This window comes from Gopherus evgoodei, chromosome 3 (genome assembly GCF_007399415.2).
Source record: "Gopherus evgoodei ecotype Sinaloan lineage chromosome 3, rGopEvg1_v1.p, whole genome shotgun sequence".
NCBI lineage: Eukaryota > Metazoa > Chordata > Testudines > Testudinidae > Gopherus > Gopherus evgoodei.
In genome coordinates, this window is record NC_044324.1 from 203,621,560 (window position 1) to 203,640,592 (window position 19,033).

General features: G+C 39.6%; 1 protein-coding gene across 1 annotated transcript in view; it reads left to right on the forward strand.

Annotated features, from left to right (window-relative positions):
- The window catches only part of PAPOLG (poly(A) polymerase gamma), a 97,007-nt gene that overhangs the window by 68,275 nt on the left and 9,699 nt on the right, over window positions 1-19,033 (forward strand). The window contains exons 10-20 of the mRNA XM_030558373.1: window positions 1,742-1,880; window positions 2,068-2,140; window positions 2,228-2,348; window positions 2,834-2,918; window positions 7,211-7,264; window positions 11,982-12,101; window positions 12,689-12,798; window positions 17,263-17,384; window positions 17,487-17,659; window positions 17,773-17,882; window positions 17,963-18,189. Of these exons, the coding sequence (XP_030414233.1) occupies window positions 1,742-1,880; window positions 2,068-2,140; window positions 2,228-2,348; window positions 2,834-2,918; window positions 7,211-7,264; window positions 11,982-12,101; window positions 12,689-12,798; window positions 17,263-17,384; window positions 17,487-17,659; window positions 17,773-17,882; window positions 17,963-18,189 (1,334 nt within the window). The remainder of the gene's footprint in view (window positions 1-1,741; window positions 1,881-2,067; window positions 2,141-2,227; window positions 2,349-2,833; window positions 2,919-7,210; window positions 7,265-11,981; window positions 12,102-12,688; window positions 12,799-17,262; window positions 17,385-17,486; window positions 17,660-17,772; window positions 17,883-17,962; window positions 18,190-19,033) is intronic.

A 19,033-nucleotide genomic window follows, 5' to 3' on the forward strand; every position in this document is an offset into this window, starting at 1 on the left:
TTAGACAAAGTATAAACTTATAAGGAATCTTGTCTCAGAACTATCTCTACTAAAGCAGTTCCTACCTCAGTAGTGTATGTTAGATATGATCCCCTTATTGATTATATATATTTTTATATATATAAATAAATGCCACTTTGGGGTTCAATTTACACTTTCACTAAATTTTATGCTTTTAGGTTTCTAGTAGATATGATGCTCAGTTTGGCAGGGCAATGTTTCAATCTCCCTATTTAATTAGGACCTTGTGTCCCTCCATCCTTTGAATATTGCTTGTCAACTCCAAGAGTGGGAATATGCAGAAGACGTTCAAAGAAGGAATGAAGGTAACTGGAGTTCTTCCAGATGGACTCCGCATATTCATGCTCTCCACTGACCACCTCCTCTTCTGCGGAGTCCTAACTAATTAATACTCCTGTACTCTGCACTAGCTGTGGGGAGAACTGAGCAAGTGCTCAACACCAGGCTCCTTTTTATAGCCACACCGTTACAACATGCTTGAACACTGAGGGGACTAGTAGGAGGGGCATGTGGGCACTCACTGGCCGTATTACCAGAAAGTTCCGTCAGATGGCATATCACAAAAGTGAATATGCAGAGTCCGTTTCAGAGAAATTGGGTCATGACTGAGTAACCTTCATGTATAACAAAAAAAAAAAGACACCAAGTTATTGCCTTCAAGATAAATGTTATGAGAATTGAAATGAATTGGAGCAGTAAACTAGATGTTTGATAGATGACTCTTGACCTGAACAGACTTAATCTTGTCTGATTTCTAAAAGTAAACCAGTCTGACTCTGGCTAATGTTTAAATGGATGACTGAGAACTGTTGCTGTTCTAGACTTGATGCTGCTTTTGTGATAGCAATGGCTACTCTTAATTTGTCTTGCCTATGGGCAATGTGAAGTGTTCTGAGATCTGCTTTTGGTCTTTGAATGAAAATTACAACCTCTCTAGCCTATGATCTTGGTCAGCCTGAAATATGACAAGATTAGGATGGAAAAGTCCATGAGTAATCATGTGCACCAGACTATATATGTTAACTTGAGAAACATTCTATGATCTTTGAGATGGGAAAGAATTGCAATCTACCTTCATAGGAGGGATCTCGGTGCTGATCCAAAACTGGCAAAACTTTTCACAAAATTCATGAGAAAATTCTTACTAGGCCTCTGTCAAAATATTGACTAGCTCTAGTCTCTGAGCAGGACCTGAAATCCAGTGAAGTCAGGGAGATGACTTGCTGAATCTGGCTACAAATGCTTTCCTTCCCTGGCATGACTGGGGTCTGAGGAAAGCTGCCTGGAAAACACTGATGAAAATGCTCATTGACTAAAGCAGCTACAAATACACTGTTGGCACTTGTCTGTATGTGGTTCAGGCCCATCAGCCCCAAGTCTTGAAAAGGAAGGCAATTTTTAAAGGCTCCCCTCTCCAGCTGCCAGAACAGTGCAAGAATCAGTGCAAAATGAGCACAGCCAAAGAGCACTCTGGTTCTGCAAACTGGAAGTATGAATGGGGCCTTCAGTATATCTTACTATGAGAGAGAGGCAACTGGAATCAAATCTCTTTTTTTGGCTTATAAATATGAATAAGTAGACATAATATAACTAAGTATAATCTGTAAAGTTTGAGTTGTGTAACTAGTTTTGGAAATCTTCTCTAGAGCTCTAAGTTTGGAAGGAAACATACTTGCACACTTGAAAAATAAAGGCTAACTTTAAAATGTATCTATTCTAGGACGTGGTATTTATTCCAATGTGCTGGGATTTCTTGGTGGTGTTTCCTGGGCAATGCTGGTAGCAAGAACATGTCAGCTCTATCCAAATGCATTGGCATCTACTCTAATTCACAAATTCTTCCTAATTTTTTCAAAATGGTAAGTTTAAACACTTCTCATAGCAAAAAAAAAAAAAAAAAAAAGTAGCTAAGCATTGTCTTGTCAAACTAGCTCTACACCTTAATTAGACTTAAGCTAAATTGTCTTCAGTTTGTGTAATTTTAAAAAAAATTACTTTAAATGGACAAAACTATGCATAATAATCATTCTTTGGTCTCTTGTACAGGGAATGGCCAAATCCTGTGTTGCTCAAACAACCTGAAGATAGCAATCTAAATTTGCCAGTCTGGGACCCTAGGGTATGTAGATGATGATGATGATGTATTTTCTTACCGGTAATTTATAATCCCTTTAAACACACTACTTGAACCATTCTAATGCCATAGGTAAACCCATCTGACAGATATCATCTAATGCCCGTAATCACGCCAGCCTATCCACAGCAGAACTCTACATATAATGTGTCTACTTCAACACGAGCAGTAATGGTAGAGGAGTTCAAGCAAGGTAAAGCATTTCAAACCTCTTCATACTTTTTACATGATGTAATAAAAGAGCCAAAGTAAATAGATGCCAAGTAAAAATTTGTTCAGTCTCTCCCCTTAAAAGAAAACACATTTACATGTAAAACAATTATATCCTGGGAGAACCAGTCCTGCACTGGCGGGAGGATGGAAGAGATTAGCTGAGTCTCTTCTGTTTCTCACTTCTAGGAATCCGTTTGGACTAGCATGGTGATGCAAGGGGTCAACTTTCCATAGTGTATTGAGATTAGGATAGTAGGTGACCCGTTCTGTGCAGTGGCAGGAATTCTCATTTGTTCTATCCTTTTAACAGTGCAGGATGATAATTACTAGCTTTCATATAGCCTTTTTTCATACATAAATCTCAAAGGAGTTGGTATCCAAGATCTGGGTAGAAATTTAATGTGCTTACCTGGTCAGGTTAACTGTCTACAAAAATAAAACATAGCAACCTTTTTTTAAACACAGGTCTTGCTGTCACAGATGAAATTCTCCAAGGAAAATCAGACTGGCCAAAACTCCTTGAACCACCAAACTTTTTTCAAAAGTACAAGTATGTATGACTCCATTGTCTGTTTGAAATATTTTGAACTACAGTGTAATTGGAATAAATTTTTTGCTCTGATTTAAAAAATAAAAAAAGGAGAAATTTTCCGAGTTAGTACAACTGCCAAAATTTGCTGTTTGCCTGTAGGGACTTCATTTTCTCCCATCGTCATTCTGCCCAATGAATTAAAATGCAGTAAAAGTAAAATGCAAATTACTCTTCAGTAAAAGAACGTGTAACTTTTATATTATGCAGAAAAGTTTTTAATATCTCTAAATGTGGCTTGAAAATAGTTTGAAGAAAAGGCAGTTGGAAGAGGCTTATTTCCATTTAGGCTGAAATAGCTGAACTATTCCCCACATTTATTCTAAAGCTATGAAGAAGCATTACCCTAAAGAGCATAACTCCTAGCTTACGGTGGCATGTAGAGTACAGGCACTACACATGTAGCTACATGTGGTAGTGAAAGGCTCTGGCAGCAGGGAAGGGCTCCGGCAGTGGGGATCCTAAGCAGCTAAAAATAGTGTAGATGTGGGAAACACTGTGTGCATGTGAAAGCACCAAGTAGGGCAGGAGTGCTCAAACTGGGGGTCAGGACCCCCCAAGGGTTATTACATGGTGGGTCATGAACTGTCAGCCTCCACTCCAAGCCCTGCTTTTCCTCCAGCATTTATAATGGTGTTAAATGTATAAAAATGTGCCTTAATTTATAAAGGGATGTCACGCGCAGAAGCTTGCATGTGAAACGGGTCATCAGTGCAAAAGTCTGACAACCACTGGTGTATGCTGCATACCGTAGGGCTTCAGGTGTGTAGAACTCTTATTTCTACACTACGAAATTAGGTCAAATTTATAGAAAACTGTATAAAAATTGATTTGATTTCTAAAAAATTGACTTGTGTGTATCCCCACCTAAGACCATTAACTCGGCAGAGTGTTCTCAGTACCGAGGCTAGTGTTGACTTCCAGAGCATTGCACTGTGGGTAGCTATCCCACAGTTCCCACAGTCTCTGCCACCCATTGGAATTCTGGGTTGAGATCCCAATGCCTGAGGGGTCAAAAACATTGTCACGGGTGGTTCTGGGTATATGTTGTCAGGCCCCCCTCCCTCTCTCTGTGAAAGCAATGGCAGACAATTATTTCGAGCCTTTTTTCCTGGTTTACCTGTGCAGACGCCATACCATGGCAAGCATGGAGCCCGCTCAGCTCACCATCACTGTATGTCTCCTGGGTGCTGGCAGACATGTTACTGCATTGCTATACAGCAGCAGCTCATTGCCTTTTGGCAGCAGATGGTGCATTACAACTGGTAGCTGTCATCTCCTGGGTGCTCTTTTAGCCGACCTCAGTAAGGTCGGTGAAGGGCACCTGGGCAGATGTGGGAGCTCCTGGCAAACCTCTGTGAGGGACGCCTGGACACAAATGGGAGTGGTTCCAGGTCATTCTCTTTTTAAGTTTCATCTCATGGAAATTCAAGTTCTGCCTGCAGTCGTACTGCACTGTCTTCTGGCGAGCAGCCAGTAGACAATGGCTAGCAGTCGTACTGCACCATCTGTTGCCAGCCTAAGATGTATAAGAGAGATGGAGTAGATCAAAACAAGAAAGAGACCAGATTTTTTTGTATTAATTTGTATTAATTTGCTTCTCCCTCTCTCCATGAATAGTAGGGGGGTGGGATATCTCAGTGGTTTGAGCATTGGGCTGCTAAACCAAGGGTTTTGAGCTCAGTCCTTGAGGGGGCCATTCTGTGTGACAGTTGTTTCTCCCTGATGCAAACCTGCCCCCTTTGTTGATTTTAATTCCCTGTAAACCAGCCATGTCATCAGTCGCCCCTTCCTCCGTCAGAGCAACAGCAGACAATCATTTTTGCACCTTTTTTCAGCGCAGATGCCATAGCACTGCAAGCATGGAGCCCGCTCAGATCACCGCAGCAATTATTAGCACTGTAAACACCACGTGCATTATCCTGCAGGATATGCAGAACCAGAGCATGCCAAAGCAAAACTAGGCGAGGAGGCGACAGCAGCACGGTGACAAGAGTGATGAGGGCATAGGCACAGACTTCTCTCAAAGTACGGGCCCTAGCAATGTGGACATCATGGAGTTAATGGGGCAGGTTCATGCCGTGTAACGCTAATTCTGGACCTGGGAAACAAGCACAAACTGGTGGGATTCCATAGTGTTGCAGGTCTGGGACGATTCCCAGTGGCTGCGAAACTTTCGCATGCATAAAGGCACTTTCACAGAACTTTCTGACTTGCTTTCCCTTGCCCTGAAGCACAAGAATACCAAGACGAGAGCAGCCTCACAGTTCACAAGCGAGTGGCGATAGCCCTGTGGAAGCTTGCAATGTCAGACAGCTACTCGTCAGTCAGGCATCAATTTGGAGTGAGCAAATCTGCTGTGGGGGCTGCTGTGATCCAAATAGCCAACGCATTCAAAGAACTGCTGATATCAAGGGTAGTGACTCTGGGAAATGTGCAGGTCATAGTGGATGGCTTTCCTGCAATGGGATTCCCTAACTGTGGTGGGGTGATAGACGGAACCCATGTCCCTAACTTAGCACCAGAGCACCAAGGCAGCAAGTACATAACCCAAAAGGGGTACTTTTCGATGGTGCTGCAAGCACTGGTGGATCACAAGGGTACATTTCACCAACATAAGGTGATCAGATGAGAGGGAGAAAATATTGGGACACATGGGGGGGAGGGCAGGGTGGTCCACTGGCGGAGCACAAAAAAAATAGTGAGTGCTGCTGGCAGAGCGAAATATCAGGACAAACACACAAATATTTTATAGTGACATCTGGTCACCCTACATCAACATGGGATGGTCAGGAAAGGTACAGGATGTTCACATCTTCAGGAACTCTGGTCTGTTTCAAGAGCTGCAGGAAGGGACTTTCTTCCCGACTAGAAAATAACCATTGGGGATGCTGAAATGCCTATAGTTATCCTTGGGGACCCAGCCTACCCCTTAATGCCACGGCTCATGAAGCTGTACACAGGCAGCCTGGACAGTAGTCAGGAGCTGTCCAACTATAGTCTGAGCAAGTGCAGAATGGTGGTAGAATGTGCATTTGCATGTTTAAAAGTGCGCTAGTGCAGTTTACTAACTTGGATAAACTTCGGCAAAACCAATATTCCCATTGTTATTTCTGCTTGCTGTGCGCTCCACAATATCTGAGAGTAAAGGGGAGATGTTTATGGTGGGGTGGGAGATTGAGGCAAATTGCCTGGCTGCTGTTTATGTGCAGCCAGATGCCAGGGTGGTAAGCAGAGTACAGGAGGGCTCAGTGAGCATCAGAGAAGCTTTGGAAATCAGTTTCATGACTGGCCAGGCTACAGAGTGACAGTTCTGTTTGTTTCTCCTTGATGAGCCCCCCCTCCCCCTTGGTTCAGTCTACTTCCCTGTAAGCTAACCACCCTCCCCCTTTCCTCCCCCCCCTTTGAGCACCACTTGCAGAGGCAATAGTCATTGTTGCTTCACATTCATGCATTCTTTATTAATTCATCACACAAATGGGGTATAACTGCCAAGGTAACCCAGGAGGGGTGGGATAGGAGGGAAGGCCACACTGCATTTTAAAACTTATTGAATGTCTCGTCGGGGGAGCAGTACAGAAATTGATTTTAAGAGCCCTTTACGTCGAAAAAATGGCTTCATCGTGTAGACAGGTGCAGGGTTAAATCAATGTAATGCTGCTAAATTCAACCTAAACTCGTAGTGTAGACCAGGGCTTACTCTACTAAACTATATCCATGCTAGCAGGGCATGCAGTGTCTGTACATATGTATATATGTGTGTCTCTACATACCTCCATAAGTGTGTAGATGTACCCCTAGACACATGGGTACCTATCCCAAAGGAAGAGAGAGCTTTCTACATAAGTAGAGTTCTTTTAAGAGCCATCCTAGAACAGTTAAAATATTCCACTAGTTTGGAGAGATTAACTTTTCAAACTGCATTCATGTTTTAGGATTGCTCCTTCATTAAAATATAGTATAATGCTAGATGAGTGGTTAAGCAGTAAGGTATTGTATTAGTTCATTAATGTATTACAAGAGTAAATTGCATGTGTATGTTTTTGCTTCAGTGGAATGTGATCTTTCAAACTGTTTTCAGTTACACAACTACTCCATGTAGATTTATTCTTCGTAGTTCTGGGAAAGTATGATCCATGACTTCTTTCATGTCAAGAAGTCTTGGAATTGTTGCAATGAGTTTTCTATTGAGTTTGACAACAAAGCTCTCTGATTCCAGAAACGGACTAAATAAATATTTTAACGTTTTTCAGGCATTATATTGTGTTGACTGCTAGTGCCTCTACCGAAGAACATCATTTAGAATGGTAAGTCATTCTTAAATATGGGTTTATTCTTCTTTTTAATTTGAAACATGGTTTAGAGTTGGATTTTCTTCATGTAATGGGGAAAATGGTAGAGCACTAACTTCTCCTTTGTCTAAAACTATACAACTTAGAATTAACTATTGTAGTGTATTTGAAAACACAGGTATGGATGCTAAATGTGGAAAAGCTCTGTATAATTCTCTTTGAAAAGGTAGATCAGTGGGGTTCTAACCCAGAAGGTTGGAGGGTTTTTTTCTCAAAACCCCACAAGCAATGATGAGAGCTAGTAAGATGAAACAAAATGTGCAGTTTAAGTGCTGCCTGACTGTTTGGCAGTATGCAAGAGGAAGACATGCTATCTGCACCAGATAACCTGCAATTAAAACACACAGTGGAGAACAATAATGCATCAAGTGACCAATTTAATCATAAAACTAACCATTTTTAATATAGGTGGTGGTAAATTTTGGCTGATCAAACTTCTGCACAGGCCACCAATACTGATGAGGAATTTGAAAGAGGATAAAGGATTGGGATATAAGCAGTATGTGAAAGCATACAAGGAAAAATATTCTTGAGTGTTCTGTGGTTTGTTTGTTTTGGTTTTTTGTTTTTGTGTTTTTTGACCTTGGGTAAACCTGCTCCTCTCTAAAAAGCTCCATTGGTATGGTGACTCTGAAGCAAGTGGGGAGTGTTTGGTGGTGTAGTCCTCTTATGTTATGCCACCTGTATGGTCACTTCTCTGAAATTGGCTCTTCAATTCATATCTTTCCAAATGCACGATTTCTCCTTATTACTTTCTTAATTGCAAGTGTATGCTGAGGTTCACAAGTAAGCTTCGGTTTCAAAAATTTTTCAGTAGTTATAGTATCAACATATTACATGATTTGTTCTTATAGGGACTTGTGTTTCAATAATCAACCATTTCTCTGAGCTCTAGATGTGGGATCACACTTCTGAGGCTGAGAATTTAAACACTGACATGGTGATGGACTTTTTCCTATATTAGCCAACAGCATTGCCTTCAGATCAAGCTCCTCTCTATTCAGTGCTAAAAGCAGTCAGGATTCAAAAACAGTTGTGTAGCCATATGCTTTTAAAAGGCTGCAGAATCTTAGAATATCAGGGTTGGAATGGACCTCAGAAGGTCATCTAGTCCAACCCCCTGCTCAAAGCAGGGCCAATCTCCAGACAGATTTTTTTGCCCCTGATCCCTAAGTGGCCCCCTCAAGGATTGAACTCGCAACCCTGGGTTTAGCGGGCCAATGCTCAAACCACCTATTCCACCCCCACTAGCAGCTTTAAACTAATCTGCAGGACTCATTGTGAGAGCACTATATCAGAATAACAATTCAAGAAAAAATTGGTTGGCACCACTTGCTATATTCTAACCTATTTCTATTTGCTCTAATGAAGTTTGGTTATAATACTTTATCTTATGTGTAGCAACACCAGGTAATAGGTACATATTTCACAATATCCTCCTCTTTGTTCTGTAACAATCCAAATGTGTTCATTTCAATCAAACAATACCATATTTAATACCAATCATTTTTAAAGCCAAAACTATGTATTATGTCATAATAGCCTACGTTAAGCATTAGTTTTTGTTTCTCAAATGAAGTGCTTAACTGTGTTAAGGCTGCATGCTAGAAACTCCATAGTTAGGGTTCTGTTTTAAAATGGAGCATAAATCTCTGTTACTGCTCTAAAATTAAGTGGCTTTTTGATGCAAAACTTTTTTTTTTAAGGCCCTTTGATTTTTCTGTGCAGCCTTGACTTTTTCTCATTTTAATAGGAAGGATTTTGAAGTTTGGCTCTCATTTTCCTTGGCAGTCTGACCATCCAATGGCAGCTTTCTCTTTATAAAATGGATGTATGTTTGCATGCACACATGCCAAAACAGTACAGTATATGCCACCATTCATTCACTCAGATGCTGCTCCCCTCAACCTTCCCTTCACACGCTCCTCTACCAAATGACCCTCTCCTAGTGGTGTGTGTTGTGATCCACTGGGAGGGGATAACTCAGAGGTGATGAAAGGCTGGCATGTGTAGGGGTAAGAGTAAAGTTTGTAGTGTAAATAATTGTGGTAATGATAAGGTGTCTGGGTGTCAGAGGACATGTACTGTTGAGTTGACACATCCGTTTGTTTTTGTGGATTTGAGTCACATATTAGTGTAGCAACCCTAAGTGTGTGTGTGTATGTATACAGGCAGGAGTAACCTACGACACACTATATAAATGCAGTAACATGCTTGTCGCAGTTTCAATAAAATATTGTTTTAACTGAACTAATAGTTGTCACAGGTGGCTACTCGAGCAAAATCTATCTGTAAAACATGGCTGTTCTGAGGATATAACTTATGCTATGTTGATTAATAGTATAACTGATTGCTTCACTAAACTTTTGGTTCATTATGAAAAATGTTCAAGCCCAAATAACCAAATGTTACCAAAATGTATGGCCTATAGACAAGAAATACAATGCAAAAAGGAGACAGATAGACATATCCACCTTTCAGGAAGCAATTCTTACCTTGCAGCATGTTCACCTTCTGCAGTAAGTGTGCGTTGAAGAGGCACCTCCAAAATTACCTCTATTTATATCATGATTGTTTACAAGTTTTAAAAGCACTTTATACATCACCTACAATCCAGCCCACCATTCCTTAACATGTTGTTCTGTACCTTTCATTATCTCTGTTTTGGAAACCACATTCCAAACCAGCTGGACTTAGAACAGGTTGAGATTTACCTATAAGACACACCATTTGCATAATTTGGCTTTGACAGGCTTCTTATTTTCTAATGCCAAAGCTGACTTCAGCTTTGCAGTGTTGTGGGATACTTGACATGAGTGAACAGGATTGTGAGAAGAGTATAATACACCCAATTAACATAACTTTCCAATACCTATACATATTAACACTGTGTACATAATACCAATTAATGTAGTGTATACTATGCCTAACATATATGTATGTATTGGCTAACAATTGTTACCGTACACTTAAGGAGTTTCTTTTGACATGATCCATGTAGCTTTTTAATTGTAGCATGACTGATATCTAATGTTACAGTTCTAATGTAGGATGAAACAATTTACGTACAATAACATTCTAAGGAACAAAGAAAATATATTTATTTTAAATCACTCTTTATGTAATAAAGCAACATAAGGACAAGTTTGGTCTTTTTCCTGTCCTTAACACTTCTTTTCATGGTATCATGTTTAATTGTTTGACTTTTTAAACTTACTGGTTTATGCAATAGTTATGCTAAAGTATTAACGAAAAGGGGGAAATTAGTCAGTTTGTCACTGTGAACAGAAAGAGATGTCAAGTCTTTCTTTCTTTTTTGTTTGCCTTCCACACAGACATAAGAGTTAGGAAAATATAATTTAAAAGTCAAACAATTTTCAGGTGAATTCAGGGGTCAATACAGTACCTGAATTCTTTGAAATTTATGGAATTGACTAGAAAATTTGATTTTTAATTTTTTCTTTTTAAATTTTAAACTGGCTTCAGGTTAACAGCATTCCTTTAAGTAACTGAGGAAAACACACTGCTGTTCAGGTCTTCAACATAATGTTAAGTGTGTTCCAGAATAACTTGGGTTATTCTGCCCTTATCCTCGGGGGTGGCTCCAAGCACCAGCACACCAAGTGCATGCCTGGGGTGGCAAGCCACGAGGGGCGCTCTGCCAGTCGCCATGAGGGTGGCAGGCAGGCTGCTTTCAGCGGCATGCCTGCAGAGGGTCCGCTGGTCCCGCGGCTTTGGCAGACCTCCCGCAGGCGTGCCGCTGAATCCGAGAGACCGGGGACCTCTCATTGGCAAGCTGCCAAAGGCAGCCTTCCTGCCGTGCTTGGGGCAGCAAAATACCTAGAGCCACCCCTGCTTATCCTCATTACAGACTTTCCTCTTTGGTTTGGAGAGGAAGGCATTCTCCTTACACTTTCATAAGGATGGACAGCTAGAGCTAATTGGGAAAATGCCAACCAACTGTTTTGCTGGCAAAATCTAAACATGTTGGTTAGATTTAGGCAAGGTTCTGATGGGACACAGGAGAAGCTCCAACAGAACCCAAGTATTCCACTGCTTTCCCTTTTACGGGGAATTTTTTGCTTACCTTCCAAATCAGAACAAGATCAAATTTCAGAATGTCTAAATATTTCAGAAACAGAACTTTCTCCACTTTGCTCTAGCAAGAACTCTGCTCTTCCAGCTAAAAAGCTCTAAAGTGCAGTTTTTAAAACACAATTCGCCCATGACATCTCAAGCTACAAACTAAGGTACCTTTCCAAGTATAGTTTGTTTCAGACTGACTTTCCTGCCTTCCTACAATCCAACCAATGTTAGAACTTGCAACCTAGTATCATGATCCTACAGCCCCCTGATGACATAGGCTAGAATGGTAAGGGCTGTATTTTAACTCCTTTAGAGGATGATGGTTATGAACTTGTGACAAGTTTTTCAGTCTTGTAAAGCAATATTTATTGTCTAAAGGGAACTTCCTCTAGTCCTAATTAAAGTGAACATAAATTTTGAGGGATCCAGCCTTGGGTGGTTGTATTTAAATCCCACTGAGCTATGTGTCATGTTGGGCCGATTGTACTGGTCTTACACTTTTTAAACTCTAACTAGTAGCTCAAACTATTGTATTGTGCCTGATTCAGTAAAACCAAACTAACCTAACACTTGATGTTTTTATTAGGGTTGGTCTAGTTGAATCTAAAATTCGTGTACTTGTTGGGAACTTGGAAAGGAATGAATTTATAAACCTTGCACACGTTAATCCTCAGTCTTTCCCTGTCAACAAGGAACATTGCAAAGAGTAAGTTTCATTTTTTTAAAATTTTTTAAGAATGTGGTTGTTTGGTCACTGTTAAAATTAAATTGAAATCTGATAGTCTTCAGTCATTCTAGATATCTTGCAAGAATGCATGTTGAGCAGGGCCAGCTCTAGGTTTTTTGCCACCCCAAGCGCGCAAAAAAACCTCCGGGAGCGCAACTGCCGAAGCGTGCCAAAATAAAGGGGTGGGGAGCAGAATGTCACCTCTGAAATTGTGCTGCCCCAAGCACATGCTTGGTTTGCTAGTGCCTAGAGCCAGCCCTGATGTTGAGGTATTTCAAGCTAGTCAAACATTGCTTCACAGCTGTGTATCTTCAAGAAAAGGCCATCTAAACATGTCGTAACATTGAAGAATGAGTGAAATATTGTACCTCTGACTAGTATACCAAAACATGTAAGTACTAAACTACAGATTAAATCTGAAACTCTAATATTAATGAACAGCTAAATGATGGAGATTATTTTATTTAATCCACTGCCTGACGGTCAATTTGAAACATCCAAATAGAACTGACATTAACACACAAATGAGACACATCTGTGATTGATTGATTTTATTTTATTTAAAGGAGCAACTATGTATCAATGTGGTTCCTTGGAATAACTTTTAGGAAAATGGAAAATGCAGAAAGTGTTAACATTGACTTAACATATGACATACAGTCATTCACAGATACAGGTAAGCTTATATTTCACTTTAGTCTTGGTATAGTTTTTAATTTGACTCTCTTACAAGATTATATTGGCTATCTAGACAATCAGTTAAACTCTTCTCAAACTCTGCCTCCTCCAGAGTAGTTATGGTGAAGCTCTCAGTGCAGAGCATGTGGAGGTTTCATTTTAAAATAGGAAGTATACTATTTTGGCCACAAAACAGATATCTATCTTGGACATGTATGGCTATAGCCATACAATAAGTGAGAAGGAACATTATTTGTCAGATACACAAACCATATTAGGAACGTGGTGAAGACTCTGAGTTGAAGCACTCTATAGTCTCTTACTCTAAAGAGTTCTGCTAGACTTGTAAATATGACACTGTTTACATCCATCATATTTTCTTTTTTTCTTAGTGGTAGAAAAATCATAACATCAGAGCTACCTGTAAAACAATTAAAATACATATTCTATCCATGTAGCACAGTGGGTAATGAGGGAAGAGCTAAAACTCAAGCAGCACAGTAGATGTGTGAACCTCTTCTCTGGCATAGTTGGCACAGCTGGCTCAGTGATGTTAACCCTGCACTTGCTAGGCCAAAGGCAGCAAAGCTGGTGCCAGTGATTTGAAATAGATGCCTGTGAAGGCATCATATGTATGGAAGTCAAAAAGGGGCATGAAGTTTGGAAACTCATATTTAAGACCATCAGAACAGGCTTGCTGTATGTAATTTGTAATAGGAATTGTCAAAAGTAGCAACCAAGAACTTAAAACCCAAAATTTTTATACTATTGATAGTTCTGAACTAACTCCCATCTGAGTCTTAAAACTAGATTGAACATCAGAAAACGTATTGTATTGTCATGGACACTTCATGCCTTTACCAATGTAGAATACTCTTCTCAAGATTTGAGCACAGAGTTATTCTAATGTTACAAACATACAACCTTTATTAGCCACCTTGAGCATCAGGTTATCAACTCTTCCCTTCTCTTCCCTTTCATTTGTGATATGTTGGAGCCACTGAAGTGTAGATCTGAATGGACAACATTCATTTAATCCCATAATATTTTACTTAATATTGTTACAAGTAATTCCCAAGGCTACTGTAATTGGGGGAAAAAGTTTGTGTTTTAGTTTGATCATTTGACAGCAATCTGGCTCATTGCTCTTTGACTTAGTTTCTCAGTATGTTGTTGGAGCTATGGTGAACGTATTGCCTTGAGTGCAGGTGACAGAACTGGAACTGGTCATCTAGTCCAATGATTCTATCTGAAAAATTAAGTTAAATTCCACATGGGCATCTGATGGGAAATGGAAAAGGTGCTTGTTAGACTTCAGTTGTAAATGAGGTGGCAGTGGTGCTTGGATAACATGCAAAAAGAACAAGAGTACTTGTGGCACCTTACAGACTAACTAACAAATTTATTTGAGCATAAGCTTTTGTGGGCTACCCCCCACTTCATCGGATGCATGCAGTGGAAAATACAGTAGGAAGATGTATATAAAATATACATAGAGAACATGAAACAATGGATGTTACCATATACACTCTAATGAAAGTGATCAGTTAAAGTGAGCTATAGCCCACAAAAGCTTATGCTCAAATAAATTTGTTGGTCTCTAAGGTGCCACAAGTACTCCTGTTCTTTTTGCGGATACAGACTAACATGGCTGCTACTCTGAAACCTGGATAATATGGTAACTTCTAAAAATTCCTAGGGCAAGAGTCACTGAGAGTTAAAGCAGTTGAGAAGCTTGAAGAAATCTGGCATACAAATGTGTAAGCATTTGAAAATCTTAGTGTGGAAGCCCAGTATGCTAGTTTGTTAGACTTAGGAGTGGACTGTCTGATACTTACACTGCAAAGCTTTTGTGCATGTATATATTTGAATGTCAACTGTCTTATTTAATCTTTTAAAACTTTAATAGTGAACCAATGTATTTTTTTATTGTGTTTAAGTTGTTATAATGATTTGGCCAGCAAGTTAAAGTAGTATGGGCTGGATGAATGGACTAAGGTGGATAGAAAGCTGGGTAGATCATCGGGCTCAACGGGTAGTGATCAATGGCTCCATGTCTGGTTGGCAGCCGTTTCAAGTGGAGTGCCCCAAGGGTCGGTCCTGGGGCCAGTTTTGTTCAATATCTTCATTAATGATCTGGAGGATGGCATGGACTGCACCTAAGCAAGTCTGCAGATAACACTAAACTGGGAGGAGTGGTAGATAGGATACAGAGGAACCTAGACAAATTAGAGAATTGAGCCAAAAGAAACCTGATGCGGTTCAAGTGCAGAGTCCAGCACTTAGGATGGAAGAATCCCATGCACTGCTACAGACTAGGGACCAAGTGACTAGGCAGCAGTTGAGCAAAAAAGGACCTAGGGGTTACAGTGGATGAGAAGCTGGATATGAGTCAAAAGTGTGTCCTTGTTGCCAAGAAGGCTAACGGCATTTTGGGCTGTATAAATAGAGGCATTGCCAGCAGATCGAGGGATGTGATCATTCCCCTCTATTCGACATTGGTGTGGCTTCATCTGGAGTACTGTGTCCAGTTTTGGGCCCCACACTACAAGAAGGATGTAGAAAAATTGGAAGGAGTCCAGTGTAGGACAACAAAAATGATTAAGGGGCTAGAGCACATGACCTATGAGGAGAGGCTGAGGGAACTGGGATTATTTAATCTTCAGAAGAGAAGTATGAGGGGGGATTTGATAGCTGCCTTCATCTACCTGAAAGGGGGTTCCAAAGAGGATGGATCTAGACTGTTCTCAGTGGTAGCAGATGACAGAACAAGGAGTAATGGTCTCAACTTGCAGTAGTGGAGGTTTAGGTTGGATATTGGGGAAAAACTTTTTCACTCAGAGTGGTGAAGCACTGGAATGGGTTACCTAGAGAGGTGGTGGGATCTCCTTCCTTAGAGGTTTTTAAGGCCAGGCTTGACAAAGCCCTGGCTGGGATGATTTAGTTGGGAATTGGTCCTGCTTTGAGCAGGGAGTTGGACTTCCAACCCTGATATTCTATGAATGCATTTATGGATGTCATTATGGATGTTTTGTTGTGCAACTCTGTTACCAGACACCAGTTCTGAAGTCATTTAGGCAAATGTTGGGCCTTTCTAAACAAATTGTACCATTTTAATTATAACCAGTATAGTTCAACACCTAAATTGGTATAACTGCATCCACATTAGAAATTTGCTTTATATGATACAGCTTATTCCTTGCTTACCCAAACTCTGCCCTGAGGCACAGGTTTTCCTAATCAGATTGGCAGTGGGGAGGGGTGATACAGAAACCCTGTGTTTAGGTAAGCCCTTAAGTCTTTTCTACTGATTTGAAATCAATATAGCTAAATTGGTGCAGCTCACTAGTGTATTTGCAGTTATACCTATGAAAAGGGGTTTACATTGGTAAATAAGCTATACATAAACTTACCAATATTAACACCTTTATACTAATAGTACATAGTTAAATTGGTACATAAACCCACTGATTTAGATCTAGATGTGGGGGTTTTGAGTGGAGCAGGGTGAAAGATCAATTGAAGCCCAGGATCTTTTAATTCTAGTATTCCACATGCTCTTGGCAGCCTATTAACAACAAACTTAAATTGCTATACATCAGTTAAACACATTCAGAATATAAAGTCCAACAAGTAAACCCTTAAGACTGAATATCCACAAATGTGATGCCCAGTATTAAACTCTGAATCAGTAAGAGTAAGGATGGTACCACTGTACTTGGTTTATAGGGGATGGAAACTGAAGATGCTGTCTTAAAGGGACACTATCAAAAAAGATGTGCCTAATTTTAACTTACGTTATCAGTTCTATTTTTGTCTACCTCTGCTTTGCCTGTCTGCTCAATTTGTGGTCAGTCATGCTAGTAAAACGAAATAAACTGCCTCAAGCTTTTTTGGTCTGCATTTTTAGATTTAAATATTTAAACAGCTGAGTTATTTGATCTGCAAATTACACATCTGAATCCAACACTGTTTGCAGAGGCTAAAGTTAACTGAACTTTTAGTCCTGTGAATCAGAGGGAATTAAAGTTAAGATTATTTAAAAAACCTACATTCCTCCTACTTTCCACCATTGTTTGCAACCTTTTTAAGCAGCACAGACACCTGTAATTAGTTCTTTTAAACAAAGTTTAAAATGACTACAGGATGGTGACAGACTACAAATATCAAATGGATCAAGTTGGTTATGAAATGTAACAGTTTTCCCCCATTTTTATCAACTAGCATGAAATTTAGAAACTCTCTCCTGGTAACCTTCTGTTATTGAAGCTTTAGTTTAAATGAGCTTCAACATATTATTGACAATATTCCAATATGATATGTTCAGTGTAAAAACACTTAATGAAGGTCTGCTGTTGGCTTCTTCATTCAGAAACATAATTTTACAAAAATATAATTTAAGTTGAGGGAATTGGAATCTACATGTATTGTGGCTTTTAAATTGGGTAATTGCATGTTACAGTTCATAGGCAGGCAAATAACATCAATATGCTAAAAGAAGGCATGAAGATTGAAGCAACTCATGTGAAGAAAAAGCAACTACATTATTATTTGCCTGCTGAAATCTTCCAGAAAAGAAAGAAGGTATGATGAAGTTTTGATCCTTCACATAACATTTTCATGTGTGCATCTCTTTAATTTAAAAATATATATTTATCTTGATATCTTGTAACCTTTTGTTTTCAGCATAGTATACCAGACATTGGTCGAAACTTTAGTGGACTTCCATCCAAAAGGGCTTCAGTGGATGTAAGCTCTTTGGATGGTTCCACAACCACAGATGCAGGAACACAATATAGCTCCCCTTCTTTAACGAGGATCTCTAAATTGGACAACAACTCTCTGATAGAAACAGAAAGGTTAGTAATTTGTAAACTTGGATAATTCAAGGAGATTGTACACTTGTTACCAATTGATAGACTAGCTTTGTAACCTAAAATGTGTAAGAGCATATACAATGCTTATTTAACAGGAACACTGTACTTCAGAGAACCAGTGCTGCTACCAATAGAGAGAAGCCATTGAATGTCACTATGCTATCAGTGCCTGTTAAAGGACTGTCCATTCCAGTTATTGGTTCAAGTATGTATCCAAACATAGTGAGGAAAATGTAACCTTTAACTCTATGTAATTATATTTTAAAGGCTGTTTTCTTTGTGCAGAGACCCAGATTGCAGGTACAACAAAAGCAGTCCTACCTCCAACTGGATACACCATACCTACAGTAGTAGGACGAAATGTGATTCCTCGACTTATTACACCTCCTTCTGCACAGGGACAACAGCTCCTAAATGGAATTTCAACTATAAACTCTAAAAATGCTGCACCTAAAAGACCTCATTCACCTTCCTCAGAAGAATGCACTAAAAGACTTAAAGATATAGAAAAAGTAAAAACACACTTCAATATGGAATCAAAGAGAGGAGGAGTTGGAGAGATGTGTATAGATAAACTCCAAAAGACTCTGCAGGTAATCCTATCTTCTTCAATTTCTTATACTGTCCTTTAAAAAGAAAATACTGGCTGCTAGAATTACCCTAGTGTTTAATGTTCAGAGTTCATGTATGTAGAATGCATTTTCAGATCTGACATGACCATTTCATTCCAGCAATCCAGTGACTGAATCCTAAACTTTGATTATAGGCTCTTGGAAAGTTTGAAACCATTGCTATACCACACCTACCACTAGATACTATAGGAAGAGAGAGAAACAGTCTCATAGGAACAACATCTAATCTGAAGCTTTGAAACATTTTTAAATAACCTGGAAAAGATGTTTTTTTGTGTTTTTTTGTTTTTTTTTAAACTAGGCTTGTGCCCTTTGTTGCCTAGTGATTTATAAAGAGGGCCCAAAGTTCCTATTGTTACACTTATTTTAACCATGGAAATAGTCCAAAATTAACAATGATGATGATCTTTTTGTTGAATGACCTAGAGGCATATTGTTAGTGCCTTTCATTATAGGGGTGGTATTGAAATATTTACCAAAGCCTTTCTTTCTCCAAAATGTTCATTAGTCACTGAAGTTTGACTAAAGAGTCTAAATTTCTTCTACTTCGAGTGATGATCCCTATTGTATTCCACTGTGGTGTGCATGCTTAACCCATACATCTGGAGCTGGAGAATTTGATTGTAATTTCTGTTGGTCTGCACATGCACTCTGATTCTCCTGTGCCTCTGTCCGAGGGGATAGAGAGCAGGGCAGATTGATCACCTCTTCAGTTTCTTCTCAC